The following is a 26,689-nucleotide window of genomic DNA, read 5'->3' as shown; positions in this document are numbered from 1 at the left end:
AGCAAGCATTTAAGGTGATATCAAACCATGATGCCATAGATTATAGTAGTAATTTAGGTGTCCCAGTGCATTATGGGATGTCTTATGTGCTGTATATTCCAAAAGGATTTTAAAGCAGGTGGGTGTTCAATGCTTAGAAACAGTATAGTTCATCCTAGGCTAAAGCTGTGGATGTCCGGATATGCAAATCAATTTGAATTATATCTTTGAGAGTGTAAACCTCCAGTAAGTATCTATGTAATAAAACATTGCATAGACCACAGAAATATCTGTTAAGTAAGTGAAAACCCTGCAATACATGCTAAACAATTTCTGTGATTGAAATGTGCCACTAAAGAAGGAAGATTCTTGTCTGCCTGACTCAATATGAAGAATCATCTCAGTGGGCAGTTTCAATCAGATTTTGACATTTAAAGATATGCTTTCCTCTTTGAATATTATTTCATAACGTTTATATATGGTCAGTTTTTTCAGATATTTTGTATTGACGGGTTTCTGTTTTGGGTTACATATTTGTTTTCCTCAGGCTTCTTTTCGAGCAACGAAAGGAGAGAAAGGAGAGCCTGCTGTCCTTGAACCTGTAAGCATTAGTCACTTTTATAATCTAAACATTATCCAACTATGATAAGAGTTCGCATTTGAGTTAAGGCTAAAGTTACAGCAAAGCAACCACTGCATCTGTTTAGATGTGTCATTCATCCAGGCCACCAGAGGGCGCCATTAATTATCCCATTAATATCTACTAGAACAATTTGAGACTTTTCTATAACAAAAAAAAAAAAAAAATTATAGTAGGCTTTTTGTTAAAAGTTTGAATAAACAATTCTAGTTACAGGTTTGTTTAATCAGTATGAATGTTATTTAAAAAAGAATATTTGTATTTCTCTCACAGGGCATGCTAATTGAAGGACCACCTGGACCAGAAGGACCAGCAGTATGTACATCCTTCCTAAATGTTTTTTTTTTATTTTTTTATAGATTTCTTATGACTTGGCATTGCTAGCCCTCAGAACAAACAATATAAAATCACCTTACTTTCTAAAGATACAGACTAACTGTACTTACTGTGTATAGACAGTACTTATTAAAAATCGATCTCAAGTCTCTTGGTGGCCATCTTGTCAACACCACATAGCAGCTTGTTTCTAGTCAGTCAAGTAAGTTACAGAGAAGAAATGGCCAAATCTCTCTGATGACTAAGCTTGCCTTTAAATAAAATATATACACATCATAAAATAACCAGTTTTAAAGTGACAGGGAACATGAATATAACTATAGAAATATCATGCTAACATTTATTTTTCAGGTTGCTCATGCACTTTCTAAAGTAAAGAATGCTAGCAAAATTAACTTTATAAAATGAATAAATTAATATTTAGGTTTACATAGTATTCTTTCTATCTGCATTAGGGTCTCCCTGGCAATGCAGGACCTAGTGGCCCACCTGGTTCTGTTGGTGATCCTGGTGAAAGGGTGAGTATATGTCTTCAAAACGTTTTTGACAGTTTTCTGTGTTCATACTTTAGATGTTGTTAAAGGCAAATGTAATGGTAAAGGTGCTCTTGACTTAACTCAGTTTTTCAATAATTCGTAAGAATCAAAAGTCTAAAGCCTTCTAATCAGTGCTATTGGGTGTTTCTACAGGGTTTTCCTGGCAAGGCTGGTCTACCTGGAGCAGATGGTGTCCCCGGACCTCCAGGAACTTCTGTCATGCTTCCTGTTAGTATCTCTGTATCCAGTTTAGTGTACTTTTGGTCAGCGTAATGAACTCTGCATGATAATTGCACACACTTGTCAGGGAACTACGGCTTTGTGTAGTAAATGCTGCCCTATCTGAAAGCAAGTGATGGCAATTTACTGCTAAACAAGGAACCGGCTTTACTGATGATATGCGCATGACAATCACATGCAATTTATCGTGCAGCACTAGTATTTAACCCTTTAATGATACTTAGACTTATCTTGGCACTAGACGTCTAGGTTAAATAATTGTTAAAGGGGTCATAGCATGAAAATCTGACTTTTTCCAAGTGCTAAAATTGGGTCCCCAGTACTTGTATCAACCTAGAAAATGTGAAAAAGATCAACCCAGTAACTTTATTTTGGTAAACCATTCTCTGCAAGCATGTGAACCATCATCATGGTGATCAGTGTTTGCATTTCATCAGCTCATTTGCATTTTAAAGGACACACACAAAAACGGTACATTTTTGCCCTCACCTACAAAGTGGGAATTTTAACATGCTATAATAAATTATATGTGGGGTATTTTGAATTAAAACTTTTCATAACCACTCTGGGGCACTAAAGACTTATTTTACGTCTTTAAAAAAAAATCTTATAATAGGACCCCTTTAAATAACTGATAACAGCTTTGTGATTGTAAACCTTTGAGGAAGGTGGTGTGCTTAAGGCCTAACATTCTGATTTGGTCTGTATACGTTTTGGACTTGAAATGCTTTCAGAATCAAAAAGTTTAAGATTAGGCCCTTATCAATTTGACAGGCACAAATCTGGACACTATCCTGCAATGATAACTTAAACTTAACCATTAAAAATCTGTAGGCTGGTCAGGCAAAAGAAGAGTTTTAAAACTTTGCCATTTTTTTGGAAAATCACATTGAAAGTAAAATAGACTAAAAATGTACCTACTGTAAATGTCAATTCATTGATTTCCAAACTTGTCTTATGTTCCTGTAGTTCCGCTTTGGACAGAGTGGTGGCGAAAAAGGGCCCAGCGCCTCCGCACAGGAAGCCCAAGTACAGGCCATTCTGTCTCAGGCCCGGGTGAGAAGCTGCTATAATATAACAACAATTTGATATTTTTTGCTATTTGACATTGACGTTGACTGTACATAATGTATAATAAATAGCATTTCCTCCTAACTAGATTGCTCTGAAGGGTCCATCTGGGCCAATGGGCTATACTGGCCGTCCTGGACCTATGGTAAGAAAAATGTATTAACTTCATTATTAGTTAACAGACTGAGATGTTAATTTCCATTTGTAGATGTTTCTTGTTATGTTTTTAATTTCTGTTGAATCTTAAATAGGGATTGCCCGGAAGTCCTGGTTTTAAGGGAGAAGGCGGGGACCCTGGTCCACAGGTAAGGCCTTGCGTTTATGTTAATGTGAACACTTAGCAATAATTTAATAAATAGACACTGTTCAGGCATTGATCATCCTTTGCTCTTCTGTTGCTCTTCAGGGCCCAAGAGGTCCTCAAGGAATGTCTGGTCCTCCTGGCAAAGCTGGTCGAAGGGTGAGTCTAGTAAAGTCGCTCTGAATGTGCTTCCTTTAATTGTTATCAATGGTGGTTGCTAAACCTGGAGAACACCTTAGCAACTCCCCATTACACCCTTACAGCTACCAAGCAATGATCTGGCAACCGCACAGACCTCTTTAGCATAATGGGGTGAAGTCCTGCATGAGCAAGTAGCATCACTTAGCCAGAAAGTAAAAAATCTAGTTGGTTTATATTTGATGTCTCCTGCAGGGTCGTGCTGGTGCTGATGGAGCAAGAGGAATGCCAGGAGAATCTGGAATTAAGGTACACATTTAAATCATGTGCATTTTTTTACTTAATGTATAGTCCAGCTCATGATCTGGAGTATCTGCATCTTTAATTTACAACTATATGTTTCTATAATAGGGTGACCGTGGCTTTGATGGCCTTCCTGGTTTGCCTGGTGATAAGGGTTATCGCGTAAGTGCTTATTTATTAAGGTTTATCATAAACTCTGTTACAAAACTTAGTGCCTCCTAGGACTTTTGCTTCTGGGACAAAGACTGTTACAGGTAATCTTTGTGTCATATCTTCTTTGGTCCAAAATCTAAGCAGCATCATTTATATCATTTGCAGAAAAGACCAAGAATGTATTCCAGAATTCATGTGGAGTATCCATAACCATAACATTTTTTGTTTTCTGTTTTTTGTATAGGGTCAGACTGGTGCAATGGGACCCCCAGGACCCCCTGGAGAAGACGGAGAGAGGGTATTTACAAAATTTATACTTTTGTGTTACAGTAAACTTTGTCAATGTATGTTGGGATGTGACTGAATTTAATGTCTGTGTTCATCTCTAAAATATGTAAAACTGTGATGCCCTGACCTCCTTTTTTCGACATCACTGTTTCTTCTTGTTTTTTACCTTTTCTTGACCAATTTCAGGGAGATGATGGAGAGGTCGGACCCAGAGGTCTTCCAGGTGAACCGGTGAGTGTTTCTGTGCACTTTATCACAGGAAAAATAATTCTGGTAGCATACGTAACGTAAATCTATAAAGCTCAGTGATATGAGTTTATGTTATAAGTCTTTGATGAGCCATTTCTGCTCTTTTATTCTGTAGGGACCCCGTGGATTGCTGGGGCCTAAAGGGCCCTCTGGACTTCCAGGACCTCCTGTGAGTATTTATTAAATGCACAACTTGAAAAAAAATACATACGATCATCAGAAACTAAATTTACGATGTGTTTGTGCACAAAAATACACATGTTTCTTTCTGTAATTTGTTATCTATTTTATCTGTCTCTCAGGGTGTTCGTGGAAATGATGGTCCTCATGGTCCAAAAGGAAACTTGGTCAGCATATTATGAAATAATTGGCATATGTAAAACATAAATAGTAAAAATAGCAAACCTATATGAAAAAAATAAAAACAACATTATCTCCTCTCATTGTCCATCCATTCTTTTTCTCTTTCCATTTTTTAGGGACCACAAGGCGAGCCAGGTCCTCCAGGACAGCAGGGGGCACCAGGAACACAGGTAAACAATTAAAATTTTTTTAATTTTTAATTGATTACTACGGTGGCCGACAGGGGTCACTGCACTGGAAAAAACACCAGCAAATTAAGAAAACATCTTCATCAGCAGATTCTCGCCGCACAAACAAATACAGAAACACACTGCAAATTCTCACAACAACATGTGTTGTCAAACTGATGAAGATGTTTTCTTAATTTGCTGGTGTTTTATCTATTTGCATGTATTTTCTTTCGTTGCAGTGCATTGACCCCTGTCGGCCACCATATATTACAGTTTAAAGTCAGAGCCACATAACCAGTTAACTCCAAATTCTTCAGTTTTTGGCAAATGATTTTTCTTGAGTACTTGAGAGAAAGTTATGTAGTCTTAATGTTTTTTTTGTGAAACAGGGAACGCCAGGACCACAGGGTGCTCTTGGACCACCAGGAGAGAAAGTGAGTCTTTTATGATTCACACAACACATGAGCAATTATGTTTTTTATGATGCTATTCTAATACCATTGCCCTACCCAATAACAGTGATGTCATTTCCCGTCTTCTAACAGGGACCCACAGGAAAGCCAGGTCTCCCAGGAATGCCCGGAGCTGATGGCCCTCCAGTAAGTTCTAGACAGAGTTTTTAACCTGTAATTTATTCAAAAACAAGCATGTTATTCAAAGCAATTGTACATGGCTTTGCATTATGTTTCCTAAATTATGTCCCATTTATTTTTTGTCCCACAGGGTCATCCAGGAAAAGAAGGGCCTGGTGGAACCAAAGGAAATCAGGTGAATTCATGGCATAATTTTAATACACTGCTTTGCTCACTAGATTTCTCCTTAAGGGTCCCCAAAGTAAATATCAATTGTGCATAAACTGTATTTTTGTACATTTTCTGTGAATCTACAGTGTTTCTACAAAAAGGATAGCAGTTGTTTCAAATGTCTGCAGATCAAATATATTTATTTAAAAAAAGTGATGTGTTGATATTGGTGAAGATGGTGATGCTGATGCGAACTTGACACACATCTTTTTTCTGAAAGTTTTGAATACTTTTAAAAGTGTGAAGTTTGGAGGTCATGGTAAAGGCCTACAGACCTATACAGAGACAGGTTGTCAATGCATCAAAGCAATGATGTGACTGTAGAGTCTCACCAAAATATGATCTTGCATTGCAATGAACTGCTAGTAAATAAATCTATCTATAAAACAGAAAATTCTTAAATATCTTATTTTTATGTTTATATTTAGGGTCCAAATGGTCCTCAAGGATCTATCGGCTATCCTGGCCCTCGGGGAATAAAGGTAGAGAATTTATTCATTTTGTTTAATGCAAAATGCAAAAAGTTTTGTTCTGTTTGTTTCACTATGGATGTTATCATACTATGTACACTGTAAAAAATAATGCACTGGATCTACTTAAAAATATAGTGCATCATTTTTGCATCCACTTTTTTAGTAAGTTTCACTTGAAATTTCAATCAATTGCATAAATTGCTTAAAATTCCATGTATTAGTTACTTAAAAAATGGATGCAAAAATGATGCACTATATTTTTAAGTAGATCCAGCCTTTATTTTTTGGAAAACATGGAATGATCATTTTGTTAGCCAATGTTCATGATGGTTTTATAGTCCAGGCCTATCACTATTATTGACTGGAAGTTTAAGAACGGCTGTCGGATTGATATTCATTTGCAGCAGTTGTACTATAAAACCATTATACTATAAGATAATATTGGATTTATGACATTCACAGGGAGCTCAAGGTATCCGTGGACTTAAGGGTCATAAGGGAGAGAAGGTGAGTGTTTTTTAATAACAAATATTTATATTCATATTGATTGATTATAAATGTTGATCATAATTGAAGTCAGGTTTATTGTAATTTTGATTTTGAATAAGTTTAGTCAGTTGTGACCTGTCTGTACAACATATGCATAAATGTGTTGTTATAGCTTACACCTATTTATTTCTTTAAGGGAGAGGATGGCTTCCCTGGAATCAAAGGAGACTTTGGTGTGAAAGGAGATAGAGTATGTCTTACATAAATAACACATTAGCATGTGTTTGAACACAAATGTAAAATTATGCTTTACTGTATGTGATTTTTACATTTAACTCAAACACTGCATAAGAATATATATGTATTTTTCTTTTACACTACATTGAGTTTGAATTTAATTTAATTGTGTTGTCATTAACAGGGTGAGGTGGGAGTACCTGGCCCGAGAGGAGAGGACGGTCCTGAGGGCCCGAAGGGTCGTTTCGGCCCCCCTGGTGAGCTCGGTCCTATTGGCCTGGTGGGAGAGAAGGTAAGTTTGATTCATTAAAATAAAAGGTGGCTGCTAGTTTTGATTTTATATACAATTTGGGTGTTTATATATTTTGTGTATTCACAAACAGATATGCGCAACATAATAATATCAAATTATAGCATAACATTCTTAAGATTTAATATTATTGCATATCATTTAAATATTTTCTTATTTTATTCCAGGGTAAACTTGGTGTGCCTGGACTTCCTGGATATCCTGGAAGACAAGGAATCAAGGTCAAATAAATTATAAATAAACCTCATGTGATATGCAAGCAAGTCTTTTTCCTAACATTTTTAAAGGATTTTTCATCAACATAATACTGGTGTTTTTAGGGCTCCCTTGGTTTCCCAGGATTCCCAGGTTCAAATGGTGAAAAAGGATTAAGGGTGAGTTTTTTAACTGTTTGAATAAATTTTAGCACAAATATAGAGATTATCATGTGAAGTAAAGGCTATGACTAGTAAAGACATAAAGTAAGGGGTATTGGTCATATATGTACTGTATAACAGAAATACATTACTGCATTTATGCTCAAGGTTAAAGTCCTTTTTATATCCTTTATTATGTACTTACCTATATTATTCCATTTATCAAGCAATAAGGATCTGCCCCACATGCACCCTGAAAATAAAAACTACTCTATAATTGTAGGGCTTTTATTTTGTATACTTAACTTTTTTCTAGGGTTTGGCTGGTAAAGCTGGCCCAAGAGGTCAAAGAGGTCCAACGGTAAGAGCTTGTTTTGATCAATCCTCTTATATCAGGGTCACTTTATTATCACATAGTGATATTTGTGAATCTAAGACTCATAGTTCTTTATGATTTTTTAGGGTCCCAGAGGGCAAAGGGGCCCCCGAGGGTCAACAGGAAAATCAGGTCCTAAGGTATGAACATCATTTGGGGGAACATAACTTAAGATCATTGTAGTCAGCGATGATAGATCATGTAACCAGTTTTTTTTTTTTTATATATATATATAGGGTGGCTCTGGAAGTGATGGCCCACCTGGACCACCAGGAGAGAGAGTGGGTTTATTTAAAAGCAGCTATATTTATTTCAATATAAAAATGTTTTGGTTGAATTTTAATTTAATTTACATTTTACAGGGACTTACTGGACCACAAGGTGTAAATGGATTCCCTGGGCCAAAGGGACCGCCTGTAAGAGACAGTTTATTCGTTTCATCTAAAACAGAAAATGTCAATTTTTATGTATTGTTTATATTTACGTTTCTATGTATATGTGTTATTTATATGTTGCTTGATTTGTGAAGGGACCCCCAGGAAAAGATGGACTGCCTGGACACCCCGGACAAAGAGGCGAAGTTGTGCGTATCATTTATTTTTGTGTATAAGGTACAATAATTCAGGTCAAATGTACAGCAGTTGATCATTTTTGGGTGTTTTTAGGGTTTCCAAGGCAAAACTGGACCACCTGGGCCACCAGGAGTTGTCGGACCACAGGTACGTTTTGCTCAAAATGTGTTCCTCCATTAAACAAGAAGCATAATTTTCTTATCTCGTATCAATGTATTTAATTGCAGTCTGTATAAAATATTGAACAATATAAGCTTTACTTAAAGCAAATTCTTGTTTAGGGTCCATCTGGTGAGACAGGTGCCTTGGGCGAGCGTGGCCATCCCGGACCCCCAGGACCACCCGGTGAGCAAGGTCTGTCTGGCCCATCTGGTAAAGAGGGAACCAAAGGAGATCCTGGTCCCCCTGGTGGGCCAGGTAAAGATGGACCACCTGGACTGAGAGGATTCCCAGGAGAGAGAGGATTACCAGGAACACCGGTAAGAAAACTCACCCAAGAGAACAGCATCTCGAACTGACTTGTAGATTATAAAACCTTTTTATTCACATACATGCTTAACCTTGGTGTTTTCTATAGGGCGGTGGTGGACTCAAAGGAGGTGAAGGCCCTGCAGGACCACCTGGACCCGCTGTATGTAGATCATAACCATTGCGGTTTTACCCCACACTTTACTCAAAGCTATTTACTTTAGTACCAAAACATGTTAAGAGTGTTTTTGAGAATCACCTGTATCATTTCTAAGGAATGATGAAGTATGTAACCCAAATTCACTTTCTTTGCAGGGATCTCCTGGTGAGAGAGGACTTGCTGGTACCGCAGGCCCTATTGGCCCACCCGGACGTCCTGGACCTCAGGGGCCTCCTGGAACTGCAGGAGAAAAGGGAGTGCCGGTTCGTATAAAGTCCTTGTTTTTCCTGTATCTATCAGAGGGATATATATGGCACATTTGTCACAGAAGGTGATTTTATATGCAGGGTGAGAAAGGTCCAATTGGTCCAGCTGGTCGTGATGGCATCCAAGGCCCGGCTGGTCTGCCAGGCCCTGCTGGACCTGCGGGTGTTGCTGGAGAGGATGGAGATAAGGTCAGTTATCTCTTTATATCTCATATAATGTAAGATCATCAGAAATATATGCATGTTATGTAAAGTCTGTATTATTCTGTGGCTAGGGTGAGGTCGGAGAACCAGGACAAAAGGGAGGTAAAGGATCCAAGGGTGAACATGTAAGTAATTTCCATAGTTTGCATTCAAGATCTACTCCTTATTTTGTTATCCTTATTTTTGTGAACATAATATCAATCTATCAATCAAATATTTGTGTATTTACAGGGTCCTCCTGGTCCACCTGGACCAATGGGTCCTGTTGGACAGCCTGGTGCAGCTGTAAGTATGAAGGGAATCATACATGTGTTGATATCATACACATGATTGGACAATTAAAAAGTCGATCCCATTTTAAAAATTTTACCCCACTCAGGGTGCTGATGGTGAGACAGGTGCGAGAGGTCAACAAGGGCCATTTGGTGCTAAAGGAGATGAAGGAACCAGAGGATTCCCTGGACCTCCAGGTCCCATTGGACTGCAGGTATATTAAATAAACGTTCTTGATTTGTTCACTCAAACCCATTAAACTACATACTGATGCCGGAGTTTTTGATCATACTTTTTTCGTGTTTTTAGGGGTTGCCTGGACCATCAGGAGAAAAGGGAGAAGTTGGAGATGTTGGGCCATTGGTGAGTCTTGGTGGCAATTTTTTAGATGTAGAAAGGTTAACTATTATATATCCAGTTACTGCATAAAATAAGTAAGGAATAATTGACGACGGGCCGTTGAATTATTTGAAAATAATGCACACCCAAGGTGACAATGTGGCACGACACAAATCGGAATGCCTTTACACCACGGATGTGCATTATTTTAATATAATTCAAAGGACCGGAGTCAATGAAAGATATTTGACGGGTTAGGTGTTCGGTTTACAGAAAAATAATCAACACCCATGGAACATTTCTCAGCCAATCAAAATAAAGCATTCAACAGACCTGTGGTATAACATTTTTTTAATCATCTTAAGAGGAATGTGTATAATGTGTCCATGAAGCATGTATATAAAGTATACTTGATAATCTGTGTGTTGTTGATTATGTTTTTCTGTAGGGCCCTCCGGGTCCCCCAGGTCCACGTGGTCCAGCTGGTCCTAATGGAGCTGATGTGAGTAACTTTTACTTAATTTCACATAATTACTACTAACAACTAATTTTAATTAGACAAATATTTAAACGTCCGATTTTCCAGCTTTACCATTACAATATAAGCGTCGTCTTCATTGCTGTTCTCATTTTTTGTCCTTTATGTCATGTGTATTCCAGGGTACTCAAGGTCCTCCAGGAGGTTTGGGTAATCCAGGTCCCATAGGAGAGAAGGCAAGTATAGAAGATGCTTCAAAGATGTCAACTACACGATTGACAAGATATAGTTTTTATTATTGGCTTACCTGACTTTTTTGTAATAACAGGGTGAGCCTGGTGAATCTGGACCACCTGGTGTTGGCGGAGAGCCAGGAAAAGTGGTAATTTGTTTTATGCTGGCATACCATTTTTCTTTTGCCACATGGCTGATATGATATATATTTTATCGGCTAATGTACACTTACTGTATGCATTAAAATATGTTAATATACAAAATTCACTTATCGAATGATAGGGTCCGAGAGGAGAGCGTGGCGAGAAGGGAGAGGCTGGGCAGCCTGGCACAGCTGGTCCTCCTGGTGGAAAGGGACCTACTGGAGATGATGGACCCAAAGGAAATCCTGTATGTATTAAATAAAAAACAGCCTTAAAACAGGAAATATGTCTCTGCACTCTCCAGCATCTTATATTTGTCTCTTTAAGGGTCCTGTTGGTTTCCCCGGTGATCCCGGCCCACCTGGTGAAGTTGGACCACGGGTAAGTAGAGCATCTTTTATTTGGAAACAAGGCATGCTACGAATACAAACGTGTTGACTGAAAGCAAAAAACCTGAACTGGTGAATTATTTCTGAACTTTTGTACAGGGCCAAGATGGAGCAAAGGGAGACCGTGGAGAGAGCGGTGAACAAGGAGAAGCTGTAAGTGAAAGTTTCAAACTGTTCTTTACCAGGTGTTTCTTACAATATATTTTATTCACTATGGTCTTTATGGTATGGATTTAGGGGTCTCCTGGACCAACTGGTGAGAACGGACCACCCGGACCACCAGGAAAGAGAGTAAGATCACCATGACAACAGCCTCCATTAAATGACAGTAGATCTGCTGATATAAATATATGTGAAGTGCAGTTGTATCCGCACTTGATCCGGATCAGTACCGTATAACATTACGTTTAAGTATTTGACCTATGTTGTAAACTGTAAATGGTGTGTATTTTAGGGTCCTCCAGGAACAAGGGGACCAGAGGGCCGAGAGGGAGAAAAGGGAAGCAAGGTAAGACCAACTGAGAATGTAACTGCAACAAATAAACAGTCTCTGTGTCTCTATATAATTTCTCAATTATATATCTTTTTTCATATTTTAATAGGGAGATTCAGGTGCTCTTGGACCTCCAGGAAAGACTGGACCCGTAGGTCCACAGGGTCAGCCAGGAAAACCAGGAACTGATGGTTTAAGAGGATTACCTGGATCAGTGGTAAGATGACCAAACGTGTTTGTTAAAAACAATCATAGCATTTAAGACTTTGTGACTACATACAAACATCAGAATATCTTGCATAATTGTGATTTTTCTTGTTTTCCAGGGTGAACAAGGTTCTCCAGGTCTTGCTGGTCAGAAGGGACCTATTGGACCCATGGTAAGACTGCCTGTTCTTAGATTTATAGTAATAAATTGAGGATTCATGATACAATTTATTGAAATGCATTGAATAAAAATGTGCTATTTTTTCCTCACAGGGTCCTCCAGGTTTACCTGGTCTCCGTGGTGACCCAGGTTCTAAAGGTGAGAAGGGACATCCAGGTATGCTCGGTCTGATTGGGCCTCCAGGTGAACAAGGAGAGAAAGGTGACAGAGGTCTGTCAGGACCCCAGGGATCACATGGCGCCAAGGGTGAAACGGTAAAGTCTGGTTATGAATTTATCAAAATATATCACGTCTTATGTTCACCAGACATCAAAAACCATAAAGGAATGTAAAGTTGTTTTCAGTTCATGATGTGTTTTATGGTATTGTAGGGTATACCTGGTGCAACTGGACCTCTCGGCCCTTCAGGTCCAGCTGGTATGCCTGTGAGTATCATTTCAATGCAGTCTAATTTGTAAAGCTCGTAGACATATGATGCATGAATTGATGATACATGTTGTTGGTTGCTTGGATGAACTGATGTGATGTTTCTCACAGGGTCCAAGGGGTATCAAGGGAGCTAAAGGTGCCTCGGTGAGTAATTCTGAGTAATACTTTTTAATTCAATTATTTTAAAAATAGTTTAACACTAAATGTTTCTCTGTGGTTCAGGGTGGAGCTGGTCCTAAAGGAGAGAAAGGTGTACCAGGACAACCAGGACCACCTGTGAGTATAAACATCTTTAAAATGCAAGATTAGTAACATAACCGTGAAGATGATCTTTAAAAACATGCAATCATTTACAAGATTAAGGAGATCCCAGAGTTCCTGCACTGAATTCTCCTTTATCTTTAGGGACCCCCTGGTGAAGTCATCCAGCCCTTGCCTATTCACATCCCGAAGAGATCCAAGCGCTCCATCGATGCCAGTAAGATGTTTTCTGACACTGAGGCTGCTGACACCGCTGGCACAGAGTTCTTGACGGGTAATGAAGGTATGGAGGAGATCTTTGGTTTGCTCAATTCCCTGCGCCAGGAGATCGAGAGCATGCGATTCCCATTGGGAACGGAGGAAAGCCCGGCACGCACCTGTCAGGACCTCCATCTCAGCCAGCCAGAACTGAAAGATGGTACGATAGTCATGGTTAATGTGTGATTGACATATTCACTGACCAATTGGAAGGCACCAATCGAAAGATTTGATTCTTTTATTCAGGCGAGTATTGGATCGATCCAAACCAGGGCTGCGCACGAGATGCTTTCAAGGTCTTCTGCAACTTCACAGCGGGAGGAGAGACGTGCTTGTATCCAAGCAAATCAGTAGAGAACGTAAGGATATCTGGTCATGTTTGTAGTTTACGTATGAAATCTGGACTATTTTAATTCACTGTATATCCTATCACAGGTAAAAATGGACTCTTGGTCGAAAGAGAAGCCTGGTTCCTGGTACAGTCAGTTTTCTAATGGAAACAAGGTGAGTCAGATCATCCTCTCAAATCTCATATGCAAGTTTTATTACAATAAGAGACAAAGACATAGGTGGAGTTGGGGAGGGGGCAGGGGGGGCACTGCCCCTCCCAGACCAGAGCCAATTATGATAATAGTAGACTAAGTAACTTAAGGCTAAGCTAATTTTACTAATTAATTTAAACCATATGTAAAACCATGAAACTAATCTAAAATATTGCACTACCATTGTTTGCCAATAGGTGCTCACCCAAGCACAAACGCCAAACTTCGCCTTTGGACCAAAAACTCCCAAGTCATTCATATTAAAATGAAAGTTGAGGTCATTTGCGTTGATGTAAGGTCATGTGATCTGACTTATTGTACAGCTGAATACTGAAGTTTATTAGCACATTGACTTGGTTTCAATTTCAATCACTGTAACTCAGTTGGAAGAGCATTGCGCTAGCAGTGCAAAAGGTCATGGATTCGATTCTCAAGGAAAACATGGAGATAAAAATTTATAAATCAAATGCATTATAATCACGTTGGATAAAAGAATCTGACAAATGCATACATGTTAAAAAGATTACAGTATTAAGTTCATGTATTGATTCTTTGTGTTTTAGTTTACATATGTTGACGTGAGTGGAGAACCTGTGGGTGTCGTTCAGGTGGGCTTCTTGCGGTTGCTTAGCGTCCAGGCCCGTCAGAATCTGACCTATCATTGCCATCATTCAGTAGCCTGGTCTGACCAAACCGCTAACAACGGTTACCAGAGGGCGCTTCACTTCCAGGGTGCCAATGATGAGGAGCTGAGCTATGAGAGCAGTCCTTACATCAAAGCCCTCATCGACGGATGCTCTGTAAGTTATCTGTTTAAAGCAACAAATATATGATAAATGAATAAAATAATATGTGACCCTGGACCACAAAACCAGTCATAAGAGTCATTTTATAAAATATAGATCTTTGTTAGGATAGGACAATATTTGGCTGAGATACAACTATTTGAAAATCTGGAATCTGAGGGTGCAAATAAACCCTAAATATTAATGATTAAGACTTTTTAAATAAATATTTATGGTAGGAAATTTACAAAATATCTTCACTGAACATGATCTTTACTGTTAAGTTTAATATTGTTGATGTAAATTTTAATCTATCACTACACGCGGGACGCCTACGATTATTCAGTGTTTTGCATGTGAATTCTTATCCAATCCTGACAACAAAAAAAGCTCTAAGAGTTTGATTTAATTTATGATCAGGATTTTGGAAAATGAATGACATAGTGAGAGCCATTTTCTAAAAAGCCACGGGTATACAGGTGGGCCCATGTTGTTATTATAAATTTGTAACACTAATACCCTATCTAAACCAAAAAAATCTTGACAAACTATATATCATTGGAAAGCTCTGAGAGTGTAGTTTTCATATATTATCATAATTTTGGGGAAATTATGATGTAGTGAGAATCAGTTTCTAAAATGTCACCGGGCCACAGGTGGACCTAATTTGTTTTTACATATGTATAGCACAAATACCCTGTTCTAAACCTAAACAATCTTGACAAACTATATATCTTTGGAAAGCTCTTAGAGTGTAGTTGTCATATATCATCACCATTTTGAGAAAGAAATGACGTAGTGAAAGTCAGTTTCAAAAAGGTCACGGGCCCACATGTAGGCCCAATATGTTTTTACATTTTTCTAACACTAAACCCCTACTCTAAACCCAAAACATCTTGATAAACTATATATCACTGGAAATCTCTCAGAATGCAGTTTTCATATGTCAAGGTCATCTGATGATAGAAATAATGTAGTGACAGTTTTTTTGTTACATGCCCCCGCATAAGAATGCATATTAATTATTATATATTCATAAAATTATATCCTAATATAAATATACAAAACTTTTGACAAACTATGTATCATTGGAAAGCTCCTCGAATGTAGTTTTTATATTAAAATGTTTTAGCAGTAATAATAAAGCAGTCACAGTAATTTATTCATTTGTGACAAGAGTATGCAGCAAACCGTTGACACCTAGTGGCCATTGTTGGTAAAACCACTAAAAGTGTGACACAAACCCCATTTTTTGAGATTTTAACTTGAAATTTGGATCACAACTGCTTGAGACATATGTACAGAGCCCCTAAGGTGACATTGGAGTAAAAAAAATCTAAAGTTTAGTTTCATGTGCTCACGTGAAACTTTCATGTGCTCACGCGACACCTTCATGTGCAGAATTTTTTTTAAAGTTTAGTTTCGCGTGCTCGCGTGAAACTATCGCACGCGCACGTGAAACTTTCGCTTTCACGTGCGCGCGATAAGCACGCGATAGTTTCACGTGCTCGCGCGATAGCTTCAAGTGAGCATGCGAAACTAAACTTTAAAAAAAAAATTCTGCACATAAAGGTTTCGCGTGAGCACATGAAAGTTTTACGTGAGCACATGAAAGTTTCAAGTGAGCACATGAAACTAAACTTTAGATTTTTTTTACTCCAATGTCACCTTAGGGCAGGGCTATTTAAATCTTACCCTGGAGGGCCAGAGCACTGCATAGTTTAGCTCCAACCCTAATCAAACACACCTGAGCAAGCTAATCAAGGTCTTCATGATCACTAGACAATCACAGGTGTTTAAGTTTGATTAGGGTTGGCGCTAAACTATGCAGTGCTCCGGCCCTCCAGGGTAAGATTTAAATAGCCCTGCCTTAGGGGCTCGGTACTTATGGCTTCATGTTTACATTATAACTTTTTTTTTAGATATTTACCTTTTTATTTATTTTTATTTATTGGATTATTTATTAAAATAAATGTAAACTGCTATAACAATTTTTCTATTTTTCACCTCCATACACTTCAGTAAAAATAAAAAATAAAATGTCTTCTTTAAAACAAGACCAAGATTAGGCTTCTAGACCAAATGCCAGAGTTATATTAATTTGAAGATGCACTTCAACTTTGTGACACCTAAGAGGTTTTAATATCTAAATGATTTTTGGCATAAAAAAATCTATAATTTTGACCCATACCGTGTATTGTTGGCTATAGCTACAAATATTCCCGTGCAACTTAAGGTTTTGTGGTCCATGGTCACATATGATAACAAATTTAGCTGTTGGCCATAAGAAAATGTCTCTTGTTCAAGTAGGATTTTTGTTTTAACATATCAAAATGTGTTTTTTGTCTTGTTTTAATTTATAAACATAAATTATAATTATGTTTTGAGGAAAAAACCTCCAGGTTTTAAAAAAAAATTCACAATGTTGTATATTAGTTTCAACCTAAACATTTCTGTAATACTTTAAAATAACGTTGTATTTAACATTAATAATTGCATTAGCTAACATAAACTAAAAATGAACAATACTTCTACAGCATTTATTAATCTTTGATCATGTAATTTTCAGCGTTTACTAATACATTTTTAAAATGAAAAGTTGTAACTGTTAACATTAGTTAATGCATAATAAACTTACATGAACAATTGTATTGTTATTGACAAAAATTAACAAAGATGAAAATTGCTATATTTCTCATTGTTAGTTAATGCATTAACTAATGTTAACAAATACAACATTATTATAAAGTGTTACTCATATTTCCAACTACAATATATTTAGTTTTATGCATATCAATGTGACGTTTTGTCCTTCATCTTCAACATTTGATCCTCTGTCTCCCCCTGCAGTACCGTAAGGGATATGACAGGACAGTACTGGAGGTCAACACCCCTCAAGTGGAACAACTTCCTCTGCTGGACATCAAGATCTCAGACTTTGGGGAGAACAATCAGAAATTTGGTTTTGAAGTAGGACCCGTCTGTTTCCTGGGATAAACACAAACACGCGCTAATGGAAAGAGAATTACAATCACACACACATATAGTGCCAACACTAATAAAGACATTTGAAGTTAGGTTTAAGAAGTCGAAACACAAATTCGTACATACACATGCACACACACACTTTGTGAAACAAAGTTGCACACAACTACATGCCCAGGGAAAAACACTCCCAGCCATGGATGGTCAACAGAGGAGACGAGAGCCACGTCGAAAGGTTCTCACAGATTGGAGAGAAGATATCAATGAACATGGAGGTGTTTTCTGATGCATAACAGATACTGCTGGGATAAACCTGAAGACCCTCCTGTCTCAGCCCCCTCTCACCTTCATCTCCCCTCCTCACTGCTTCTCATTTGAGATTTTATATTCTTTCTACCTCCAAACGTGAGCGTTTTTCTTATATAGTCCTGTGCAAAGCTCCAACCCCTCTTTTACTCGCATACTTCATCATACAAATTAAATTTACCTTCAGGTACAACAAACTGAGGAATTAAAGTTAGGCAAGGTAAGGTTAAATAAACAATTCCTGATTTCATTGATTATTAAAATTGTAAAATTGTATTATTGTACATTTATGATGATGTGAATAAATCTGTTACAACTTGCAATTTGCAGGACAAACATAATGCCAGTGAAGTATTTATAGTGAAAGAAGTTAAGCGGGATCCTTATAGCTATATAAAAATGAGGCTCAAGTAGCTATATATACACCTATATTTTGTCTGACAACCCAGTTTATTGTGAACCCACAGCATTCAGTATTTTAAATCAAACTTTCTAGTTTGACTTTTTTATAAAACAGTGTTCAGGTTGCGCATGATAACCATTTGTACAGAAATCATATATTATTGTATTTATTTTGTGAAACAAACAGGTGCTCAAAACAACCAAAACTTGCAGTATAAAATGATGTGGTATTACATTTGTAATTATGTAGTTTTCTCATCTATTAAATATGTAAATTAAATTCATAAACAGCAATATACATTTGTTTTATTTCAATGCATTTGAGTTTCAAGAGGTTTAGGTTAAGGTGAAATTGGTGCAGGTGGAGACAACAAAGATCAAGATGTGGTGAGCAGTGGCGAAGGGATAGAAAGTGAGAGGGTTGTGAACCTGATGATGGGAAATATTTGTTTGATTTTATGTATATTTTCTGTTTCTTTTTTAAAACACAAAGGGGGATGAAAAGCTATAAAAATTATTTGTGAATTAAAAGTTGTTTGTGTGGTTTTCTCCCAAAGACAATACAGATGGGATTGGTTTGGTCTGTTTGTCTAATATGGTGCTAAAACTTGTTTTATGTAAGTACTTTAAAAATCTGTTTCTGTAATATATATAATCTATTTAAAGAGCTGTGTGACTCCTGTGTTGTCATTTCCACATGACTTTTATGTTAATATTACATCACACATGGTGCTTTTGCTAATCTTTGATCTGCCTCCCTTTTTTTTCATTTTAAAGCAGCAATTAACCAATAACAGCAGGCGTCTCATTAAAACCCATGGGATGTCGTACAGCCACTCTCCCTAAAACCCCTTTACCATTTCTAAACTGACCCATTTCGTTTATTTTGTTTGGGTTTTGAACTGTTTAAACCTTTTTTGACTTTGTTGTTTTGATCCAAATGTTCCCATTAAACCACACATCAACGCATTCCTACCTGTGTCAACTTAATTGTTTCTGCAATGCAGTATAAATAAACATTCACACTTCAATTGTATAAATATATCACTTTTTCATTTGTTACATTTTATACAATATTTGTACAGTAATTAAAATACTCAATTTTACAAAGACAATTATTATACAAGTACAAAGGCACCGTGTGTTTGGAGATTTAAGTGGTGTTTATCAGAAGACAGAGGAGTGTTTTCAGCCAATGAAAAGTCCACCTGCACCAATTCAAGAGGGAAGTTCATGTTAATTTTAGAAATAATACAGGCGAACACAAAATATTAAATGACAGCTTTTTTCAAAAAGTGATCAAATTTCTTACCAGCAACTTCAATGCTGATTCCAGTTATATAGCGACTGTCATCAGAGGCCAGAAATGCACATGCATCAGCTACTTCTGCATGACAACATATTACAATGTCCTAATGTTAACTAGTATAATCCAAAACAATTACCAGAAGACTGTTATGAGATGTACTCACAGCTATAGTAAATATAAATAAAATGTTTTTATATAAAGGAATTATTTACCTGCAGGCTCTCCCATCCTTCCCATTGGAATAATGGATGTAAGCTGGGTAGAAAAAAAATTATGCTTGAGCTATTTAAACTCAAACAGGAAATGCAAATTCCATTAAGGAAGGAAGATGTTTTACAGGAAACCGTTTATAGGAGACTGCACCTCTCAGTTAAACTGAAACCATGAGACTAAAAAATGACATGTTATCATAACATACCTTACTGATGACTTTTTCTGGTACTTTATCTGTCATGGGTGTAGTGATAAACCCTGGTAGGACACAATTGCAGCGAATGCCAAATCTAACAGAATTGAAGAGACAGATTAAATTATAACTTAAAAAGCCAAGTCTTAGAAAATCTACATTGTACATAAATAGTTATATTAAATTTTTTGTATAAACAACTTGGATTTACAAGTCATTGCAATATTAACATCTTGACTACTGATGAGCTTCTGTAACTTAATGGTTAAAAAAGTTGAAAAATATATTAAGCAATTTTAACATTATACAGTAAGTTACAGCAACTCATCACTAGTCAAGAATACATTTTTAATCTTGAAACCCAAGCTAAATGTACAGCAAGCAGGATTTTTTTTACAGTGTATATATTAAAACAGGAAAGCATGATTTGGCCTGGGTGCAAAAAAATTTAACTGGCATCATGTTTACAGATCATAAGATCTTAAAAACAGCAAAACCACACAGACTACAGCAAAACATTTATACAGTCACATAATGTAGGGAAATATCATCGTATTGCTATTGTTTGATATAAAGACAAATGGTTAATAGTAAATATGTTAAAAAGTGAAAATTGGATCTATTACTTAAAACAATTATAAATCATAAAACATAAATTATTTATTTTTACAATGTAACTGGTGTACATCGGCCGATGATGCTTGCTATGCTTCTCAATGATTTACTGTGAAATGCCGCTACATCCAAAAGCCAGAGGGCGCTCTTGTGCAGAAACTCAATATGCGCTGCAGACGAAGAACAATACACACGCAGCTCCAGGAAATGGCTTAAGGATATATTTATATTGCTGTTCTTCAAACCTTTTCAGGTATTTTCATGATAATAAAGAATATGTATAATGATTATGTTTGACGAGTGTTGCTTTTTCAAATGCATGTTATAAATGACTCAAACTAACAGTGATTTCAGATAGGGTTGCCACCCATGTCTGATAAAAAACCTGGACATATCGATGATGACCCGGCCAATTGGTTTGCTCACAAGCCGCCATCCCCCCTCCCAATAGCATAATATTTCTATAGGCCTATGCCATTATTGGCAACACTTTACAATTCTCTTTTTTTTCAATTCTTATTTGTTAACTAACCGTGAGCAGTACATTTGTTACTTTATTTGTTAATCTTTGATAACGTTAGTAAATAAAAATACAGCTGTTCATGGTTTATTCATGTTAGTTCACAGTGCATTAACTAATGTTAACAAGATTTAAATAAATGTATTATTAACATTAACAAAGATAAAAAATTGCTTTATGCTATAAGTGCAGTTTATTATTAGTTCATGTGTTATCTAATGAACCTTATTATAAAGTGTTACCCAATTATTTGTTCATTATGTTAAAATATGTAAATCAAGTTTACAATTTATTAAAGCTGCTTATGCTATTTATGTAAACTGTTTTTATTTATATTCCATTGCAACTCTAAACAGGTCTAAATAGCATCTAGCAAATATGCACATGAAATTAAACTTGTTGAACTAACCTCAACATGTATTTTACAATAATTTAACCCGCCATGGGAAAAGCTGAAGTCACTGTTACAAACTCTACACCATGCAAGATTTTAACTCTTTTAAGACAGGGATACACTTTCGTGTAGTCTAGTGTAAAATGAGTCTTATATTTTCGCTTTTGGGGCACTCTCCCTCTGCCATGGCGCTCCTGTTTCTAGATACACTGATTAGTTTGGTTCGGGAGAAGAGATAAAAGCCCGCCCACACTGACAATTGATTGATTGATGTCCTGAAACAGGCCAATCAGGATGCTCTCTGTCTTACATGCGCTAAATGAGGCAAACACACACACAGACGCAAGGGCTGCGTCCGAAACCGCATACTGTATAGTAGGTACTGAATTAGATGAAGTACCTACTTACTTGGCGTTAAAACAGTAGGTACTCTATAGTATGAATCCGGGTAGTATGAATGAGATTCGGACGTACTACATCCGCCATGTTGCTACATCACGTGACATACGTCGTCATCACGTCATGTCATTTCAGCGCAAAAACCATAGATATGTATATAAAGGCTAGATGGCTCAAGGCGGAGTCAGCTGTGTCGTTACTTGGCGGCCATCTTAGGTCAGTGCTGCCATAGTGCTGCTCCCTGCTGCTGTGGACGGAAGGTGAGTGACATACGCCAACTAAAATGCTCGTAACTTGCTGAATTCTTGACGGATTTACAAACGGTTTGGTTTTTTACAAACGTTATTAACGTGGCTATAATTCTGGATGCTTTAAAATGTTTCATGAATTTTTTATTTATTTTTAGTATACGTATTCAGTGTCATAGGTACATCTTTGACGTTTATAACAAACCAATCCGTTTGAAAATCGGTAAAAAATTAAGCAAGTTATGGTCATTTAAAAGTATCTGCATCATTAAAACTCAATGCTACGAGTGAGCGAGCGCCCTGTCCTAAGATGGCCGCCAAAATGCGGACGTTCCACTCAATTGGCCATCAGCGCGGACGAGCCATCTAGCCTTTATATACATATCTATGGCAAAAACAGCCTCGTGCCTCTTCTTCTTCGTTGGATAACTCCTCGTCCGGGGCATCATGGGATAGTGAAGCGTCCATCGTATGCACACTGCAAAATCTAACTGGAAGTAGTAGGTCATCCGGGTACTTTTCGCATACTGTTTTTCGAATACTATGTATTCGGACATACTACTCGCCTCGCCTACTGCTTTTCGCGTACTAAATAGTATGTAGTAGGCGGTTTCGGACGCAGCAAAGGTCTCCCTCTCTGCCGTGCGCGCGCTAAATTTCATATTCACATAGCTTTTCGATTCGGTGTCCCGGGAGAGTTGATAAATTTCCCGGGACAGGTTATTAAAAAGAAGAACAATCCCGGTAAAACCGGGACAGGTGGCAACCCTAATTTCAGATCGATAAGGACTACTGATCAAAAGCCGTAGTACATGAAATAGCTGTAAAATAATATCGGCTTTGCGATTCAAAGTATTTATAGGTCACTTATTTTTAGTGTATGTCGGCATTTATCGGTGCACCCCTAACTGTAACAATTTAAAAACTTGAGCTTTTTCAATGTCATTTTTCACATAAAGAAATTATTATTTTAATAAAAATAATACACAAAAATTACAGTGTAGTAATGTTGAAATAGTAAATGGTGAAGTACTTGCTCAGCTCTTTGGCTGCTGTCCTCGTGAGACCCTCCACACCTGCTTTAGATGCTGAATAGTTTACCTGTCCAATATTCCCAACCTAAAGCCAATTAAAAAACTACATGTGACAAATATTCAAATATATAAATAATTTTGTGGTGATTTCAGATATACACAAAAATGTAATGGTGACAGAGGCCGATGATGTGCATCGTGAATGTTTGACCTTGCCAACTATACTGCCCACAGTAATGATGGAGCCCTTCTGAGCCCCTGCAGACACCAGAGCTTTAGAGACCGCTTGAGTTACCAGAAAGGTTCCCTGAAAGAGACAAAAATAAAGCAGACATCGACTACATTTGAAAAACATAATTTATATTGCTTCCTATCTCCACTGCATAATGGTAAACTTCTTTTTATGACAAGATTGAGACATAAGTCCATATGCAATTTCACTATCACTATTGCCCATCCTTAGAGTTGTGATTTGACCACGTCTCTAACCCTAAGCATTGAACTTTGGCACATAAACTTAACTTAACTGAACATAACTTCAGGAAGATCAGAAAACATTTTTAACATCTTGGTGATGGGCTCTTTTTAGTTGAGTAAGCAACTACCCAAAACTATGGTGCATCATGGCATTCAATTTTGCACATGCAAGCACCATTGATATTTCCTTCAGAAAAACCCTGATCAGCAGTACCTTCAAGTTAACATCAATGACTCTGTCGAAATCCTGTTCCTCCATCTTGAGAAGAAACTCATCCTGAGTGATACCAGCAGCGTTCACACACACTGAAGGTGGCTGAAAATAACGCATCTGTAAAAAAACAAAAATAAACAGATAAGCAATGTCCCAAAAGATATTTAAAGATTTTATAGTTAATCCTATTTACATTTGTGATCCTATCATGAAATCCAGGCTAAGGTCTTGATGTAATGAGGAGATTAAGAGTTTAACTGTTCATATTTTAACAGAATGTTCTTTACATTATGTAAGATGATTTTTTTATCTACAAAACAGTAAATCACAAAAATATTTAAGCTGAGTTTTCACAGACGGGGTCACAATCTCTCCAGAAATATCAGGCACTCATTAAAACCTGTGTGACAGTCTTGACTGGTCAGAATAGCACAGAAACATGACCGTCATACCTGAATACCTGACACTAAATTCTCCACACTGTCCTTCAATGACACGTCCACCCCTAGAGCCATGTGCTCCTGTCCTTTGTGGTCACGTGACAGGAGTTCCAGGGTCTGATTGGCTGATTCCTCATTGCGGTCAGCCACAACTACAGACGCTCCTTCGGTGGCAAATCTCTGACACACTGCCCTGCCGATGCCACTTCCCCCTCCTGAAACACAGCAGACAGCAGTGATTTGTGTACTAATATGATAATTATTATATTTTACCATGCCCCAAACAATAATTCATATTTCCTTAAGACAAAAATATGTTAAACTATTTTTTTTCTGTTCTAGATGTAAGCAATATATTTAAATCAGTTCCAACAAAACAATATAAATTCTAATGGTTTCCATTACAAATACCCTTATGAAACATCAGCTGTACCATTAAAACCACTACAAAATTCCTTTATGTTGTGTGTTGTATTGGTTCCCATATGTTAGATAACATCTCACCCTCAACACGGTAGACATAGACCATTAGTTTAATTAAAACCAATACAATGTCTCTGATTCTCTGTTTTTGTCAGCAGGACTATGCCTCATATATATATATATATATATATATATATATATATATATATATATATATATATATATATATATATATATATATATATATATATATATATATATATATTATATATAGCTTATTTATATTTCTTGATTGCTAAACAAGTTTTAAAGGATTATATACATATTTCGGATATAAAAAGCAGCAATGTATATTCAATACATACATTAACATTAAATTCAATACATACATTTTAAGTGAATTAACCAAAGTCATTGTGCATAAACAAAAAAATAAGTAGGCTACATCTAGAAATAAAACTAAAAAGTTGGGACTGGTTTGTAATGTTGCATTTACTTTATGTTTTCAGTTATAATCGCTGACTTATGTGTACACTTTAAAAGTGTTAGTATGTTGGCTGACAAGTTCTAACAACATAATCGTGATGTCCCTTAAAAGGACTAGAAATCTCACCGGTCACTAATGTCAACCTCGATATGAGACGAATGGGCGCCGCCATGACAGTGCAGTGCAGGGAAGTGTAGTACCGCGAGTGTCCACTAGAGGGAACCAAAAGACCAATAATCATTTTATACATGCCAAAGAAAAAAATTATGGCAAAGAGTGAGGGGAATGCTAAACAGTTTTATTTGAATATTATAGATTTCTTATGTGAAGTAGAACATTTATTTAAATCACTAAGAGTAATTAATAACAAGTTTTTTAAGAGATATGATGAGATTACTACTTGTTTTTAAGTGTTTTTCTGTTCTTGTTTTTTTCAATCTCTCTCTTCTTTTTCATTTGTTCAGATGACTTTGAATGTGAATATATTTGATCGATAGGGGGCAGTATAAAGCAGTTCAAGTTGGCCTTAAAAGCAGTAGTTCGCAAATTATCACGTTATAAATGCACCTGTTTGTCATGTAAATAGGAGTTTTCTTGAAGTACTTATGTCGTCATAAGATCCGCCCGTATTGGCAACAGCAGACGGTTAATTAGCATACAGAAAATAACATACATATTTTCTCAATGACACTAACATTGTTAGAATACTCCACATTTGATAACCTATGAGCAAAGGTGTACATGTCCATAAAGCACAAAAAACGAGAAGGTAAGTTGTAATAATCATTTTTAATTACTAAATGCAGTGTGTTTAAGTATTGATTCAGGCAGTAATTTTTTGTAAGTCTCATTTGGCTTTTGTAGTGGTTATGCTACTTGCTTATTAGGCTAGAAATATTCAGTGATCATTTAAAGCACGCTGTTGTATTGTAATTCAGTAATGGCAGTACTGTAATTGACCACAAGAGGGAAGAAGTGAGATACATAATAAAAACCACCTGCAACATTCAAAATACCATCTGCTCTCGCTCTCTCGCTCGCTCGCTCTCTCTCTCTCTCTCTCTCTCTCTCTCTCTCTCTCTCTCTCTCTCTCTCTCTCTCTCTCTCTCTCTCTCTCTCTCTCTCTCTCTCTCTCTCTCTCTCTCTCTCTCTCTCTCTCTCTCTCTCTCTCTCTCTCTCTCTCTCTCTCTCTCTCTCTCTCTCTCTCTCTCTCTCTCTCTCTCTCTCTCTCTCTCTCTCTCTCTCTCTCTCTCTCTCTCTCTCAAAAAGTGCAAAAAACACTTTATTTAGCAAATGTACCATTATCACGTTTACGAAACCTAAGAGTAAAGTGTAATTGTAGGGCTATATTTAACTGCCATGTATTTTAAAAATCACTAAAAAAACACTAAAAATCAAGTATTTAATATCTTTTTCAAGTGCACTGAAGTACGATATAAGTAGAAATACATATTTTTATTATTTATTATTATATTTAATGTGTTAAACTTTTAAGTGTTTACACTTTATTTACACAGAAATAACAATATATCACAAA

At 36.9% G+C, this 26,689-nt stretch overlaps 2 protein-coding genes across 2 annotated transcripts in view; one reads left to right on the top strand and one right to left on the bottom strand.

Moving 5' to 3' along the window:
* Positions 1–18,901, top strand: part of col11a2 (collagen, type XI, alpha 2) — a 36,085-nt gene extending 17,184 nt beyond the window's left edge. The window contains exons 10-66 of the mRNA XM_073812669.1: positions 527–580; positions 893–934; positions 1,411–1,473; positions 1,645–1,719; positions 2,701–2,787; positions 2,891–2,947; positions 3,054–3,107; positions 3,209–3,262; positions 3,497–3,550; positions 3,653–3,706; positions 3,942–3,995; positions 4,172–4,216; positions 4,350–4,403; positions 4,537–4,581; positions 4,714–4,767; positions 5,157–5,201; positions 5,313–5,366; positions 5,491–5,535; positions 5,999–6,052; positions 6,506–6,550; positions 6,729–6,782; positions 6,954–7,061; positions 7,247–7,300; positions 7,400–7,453; positions 7,752–7,796; positions 7,898–7,951; positions 8,048–8,092; positions 8,174–8,227; positions 8,341–8,394; positions 8,477–8,530; positions 8,665–8,862; positions 8,961–9,014; positions 9,167–9,274; positions 9,359–9,466; positions 9,553–9,606; positions 9,713–9,766; positions 9,861–9,968; positions 10,064–10,117; positions 10,542–10,595; positions 10,754–10,807; positions 10,900–10,953; positions 11,088–11,195; positions 11,276–11,329; positions 11,437–11,490; positions 11,575–11,628; positions 11,792–11,845; positions 11,940–12,047; positions 12,157–12,210; positions 12,311–12,472; positions 12,590–12,643; positions 12,756–12,791; positions 12,870–12,923; positions 13,053–13,326; positions 13,413–13,525; positions 13,602–13,670; positions 14,272–14,508; positions 17,344–18,901. Of these exons, the coding sequence (XP_073668770.1) occupies positions 527–580; positions 893–934; positions 1,411–1,473; positions 1,645–1,719; positions 2,701–2,787; positions 2,891–2,947; positions 3,054–3,107; positions 3,209–3,262; positions 3,497–3,550; positions 3,653–3,706; positions 3,942–3,995; positions 4,172–4,216; positions 4,350–4,403; positions 4,537–4,581; positions 4,714–4,767; positions 5,157–5,201; positions 5,313–5,366; positions 5,491–5,535; positions 5,999–6,052; positions 6,506–6,550; positions 6,729–6,782; positions 6,954–7,061; positions 7,247–7,300; positions 7,400–7,453; positions 7,752–7,796; positions 7,898–7,951; positions 8,048–8,092; positions 8,174–8,227; positions 8,341–8,394; positions 8,477–8,530; positions 8,665–8,862; positions 8,961–9,014; positions 9,167–9,274; positions 9,359–9,466; positions 9,553–9,606; positions 9,713–9,766; positions 9,861–9,968; positions 10,064–10,117; positions 10,542–10,595; positions 10,754–10,807; positions 10,900–10,953; positions 11,088–11,195; positions 11,276–11,329; positions 11,437–11,490; positions 11,575–11,628; positions 11,792–11,845; positions 11,940–12,047; positions 12,157–12,210; positions 12,311–12,472; positions 12,590–12,643; positions 12,756–12,791; positions 12,870–12,923; positions 13,053–13,326; positions 13,413–13,525; positions 13,602–13,670; positions 14,272–14,508; positions 17,344–17,490 (4,197 nt within the window). The 3' untranslated portion in view covers positions 17,491–18,901. The remainder of the gene's footprint in view (positions 1–526; positions 581–892; positions 935–1,410; positions 1,474–1,644; positions 1,720–2,700; positions 2,788–2,890; positions 2,948–3,053; positions 3,108–3,208; positions 3,263–3,496; positions 3,551–3,652; positions 3,707–3,941; positions 3,996–4,171; positions 4,217–4,349; positions 4,404–4,536; positions 4,582–4,713; positions 4,768–5,156; positions 5,202–5,312; positions 5,367–5,490; positions 5,536–5,998; positions 6,053–6,505; positions 6,551–6,728; positions 6,783–6,953; positions 7,062–7,246; positions 7,301–7,399; positions 7,454–7,751; positions 7,797–7,897; positions 7,952–8,047; positions 8,093–8,173; positions 8,228–8,340; positions 8,395–8,476; positions 8,531–8,664; positions 8,863–8,960; positions 9,015–9,166; positions 9,275–9,358; positions 9,467–9,552; positions 9,607–9,712; positions 9,767–9,860; positions 9,969–10,063; positions 10,118–10,541; positions 10,596–10,753; positions 10,808–10,899; positions 10,954–11,087; positions 11,196–11,275; positions 11,330–11,436; positions 11,491–11,574; positions 11,629–11,791; positions 11,846–11,939; positions 12,048–12,156; positions 12,211–12,310; positions 12,473–12,589; positions 12,644–12,755; positions 12,792–12,869; positions 12,924–13,052; positions 13,327–13,412; positions 13,526–13,601; positions 13,671–14,271; positions 14,509–17,343) is intronic.
* Positions 18,902–18,951: 50 nt separating this feature from the next.
* Positions 18,952–25,434, bottom strand: hsd17b8 (hydroxysteroid (17-beta) dehydrogenase 8). Its single transcript, XM_065286834.1, has 9 exons — positions 25,279–25,434; positions 24,255–24,457; positions 23,803–23,919; positions 23,323–23,418; positions 23,111–23,196; positions 19,914–19,998; positions 19,708–19,750; positions 19,499–19,573; positions 18,952–19,394 (listed from the first exon to the last, which is right to left on the bottom strand). The coding sequence occupies exons 1-9, from the start codon at positions 25,400–25,402 to the stop codon at positions 19,375–19,377; spliced, it is 849 nt and encodes a 282-aa protein (XP_065142906.1). The 5' UTR covers positions 25,403–25,434; the 3' UTR covers positions 18,952–19,374.
* Between the last annotated feature and the right edge of the window lie 1,255 nt (positions 25,435–26,689).

This window comes from Paramisgurnus dabryanus, chromosome 19 (genome assembly GCF_030506205.2).
Source record: "Paramisgurnus dabryanus chromosome 19, PD_genome_1.1, whole genome shotgun sequence".
NCBI classification, from domain to species: Eukaryota; Metazoa; Chordata; class Actinopteri; order Cypriniformes; family Cobitidae; genus Paramisgurnus; species Paramisgurnus dabryanus.
This window is presented reverse-complemented; position numbering and strand designations above follow the sequence as displayed.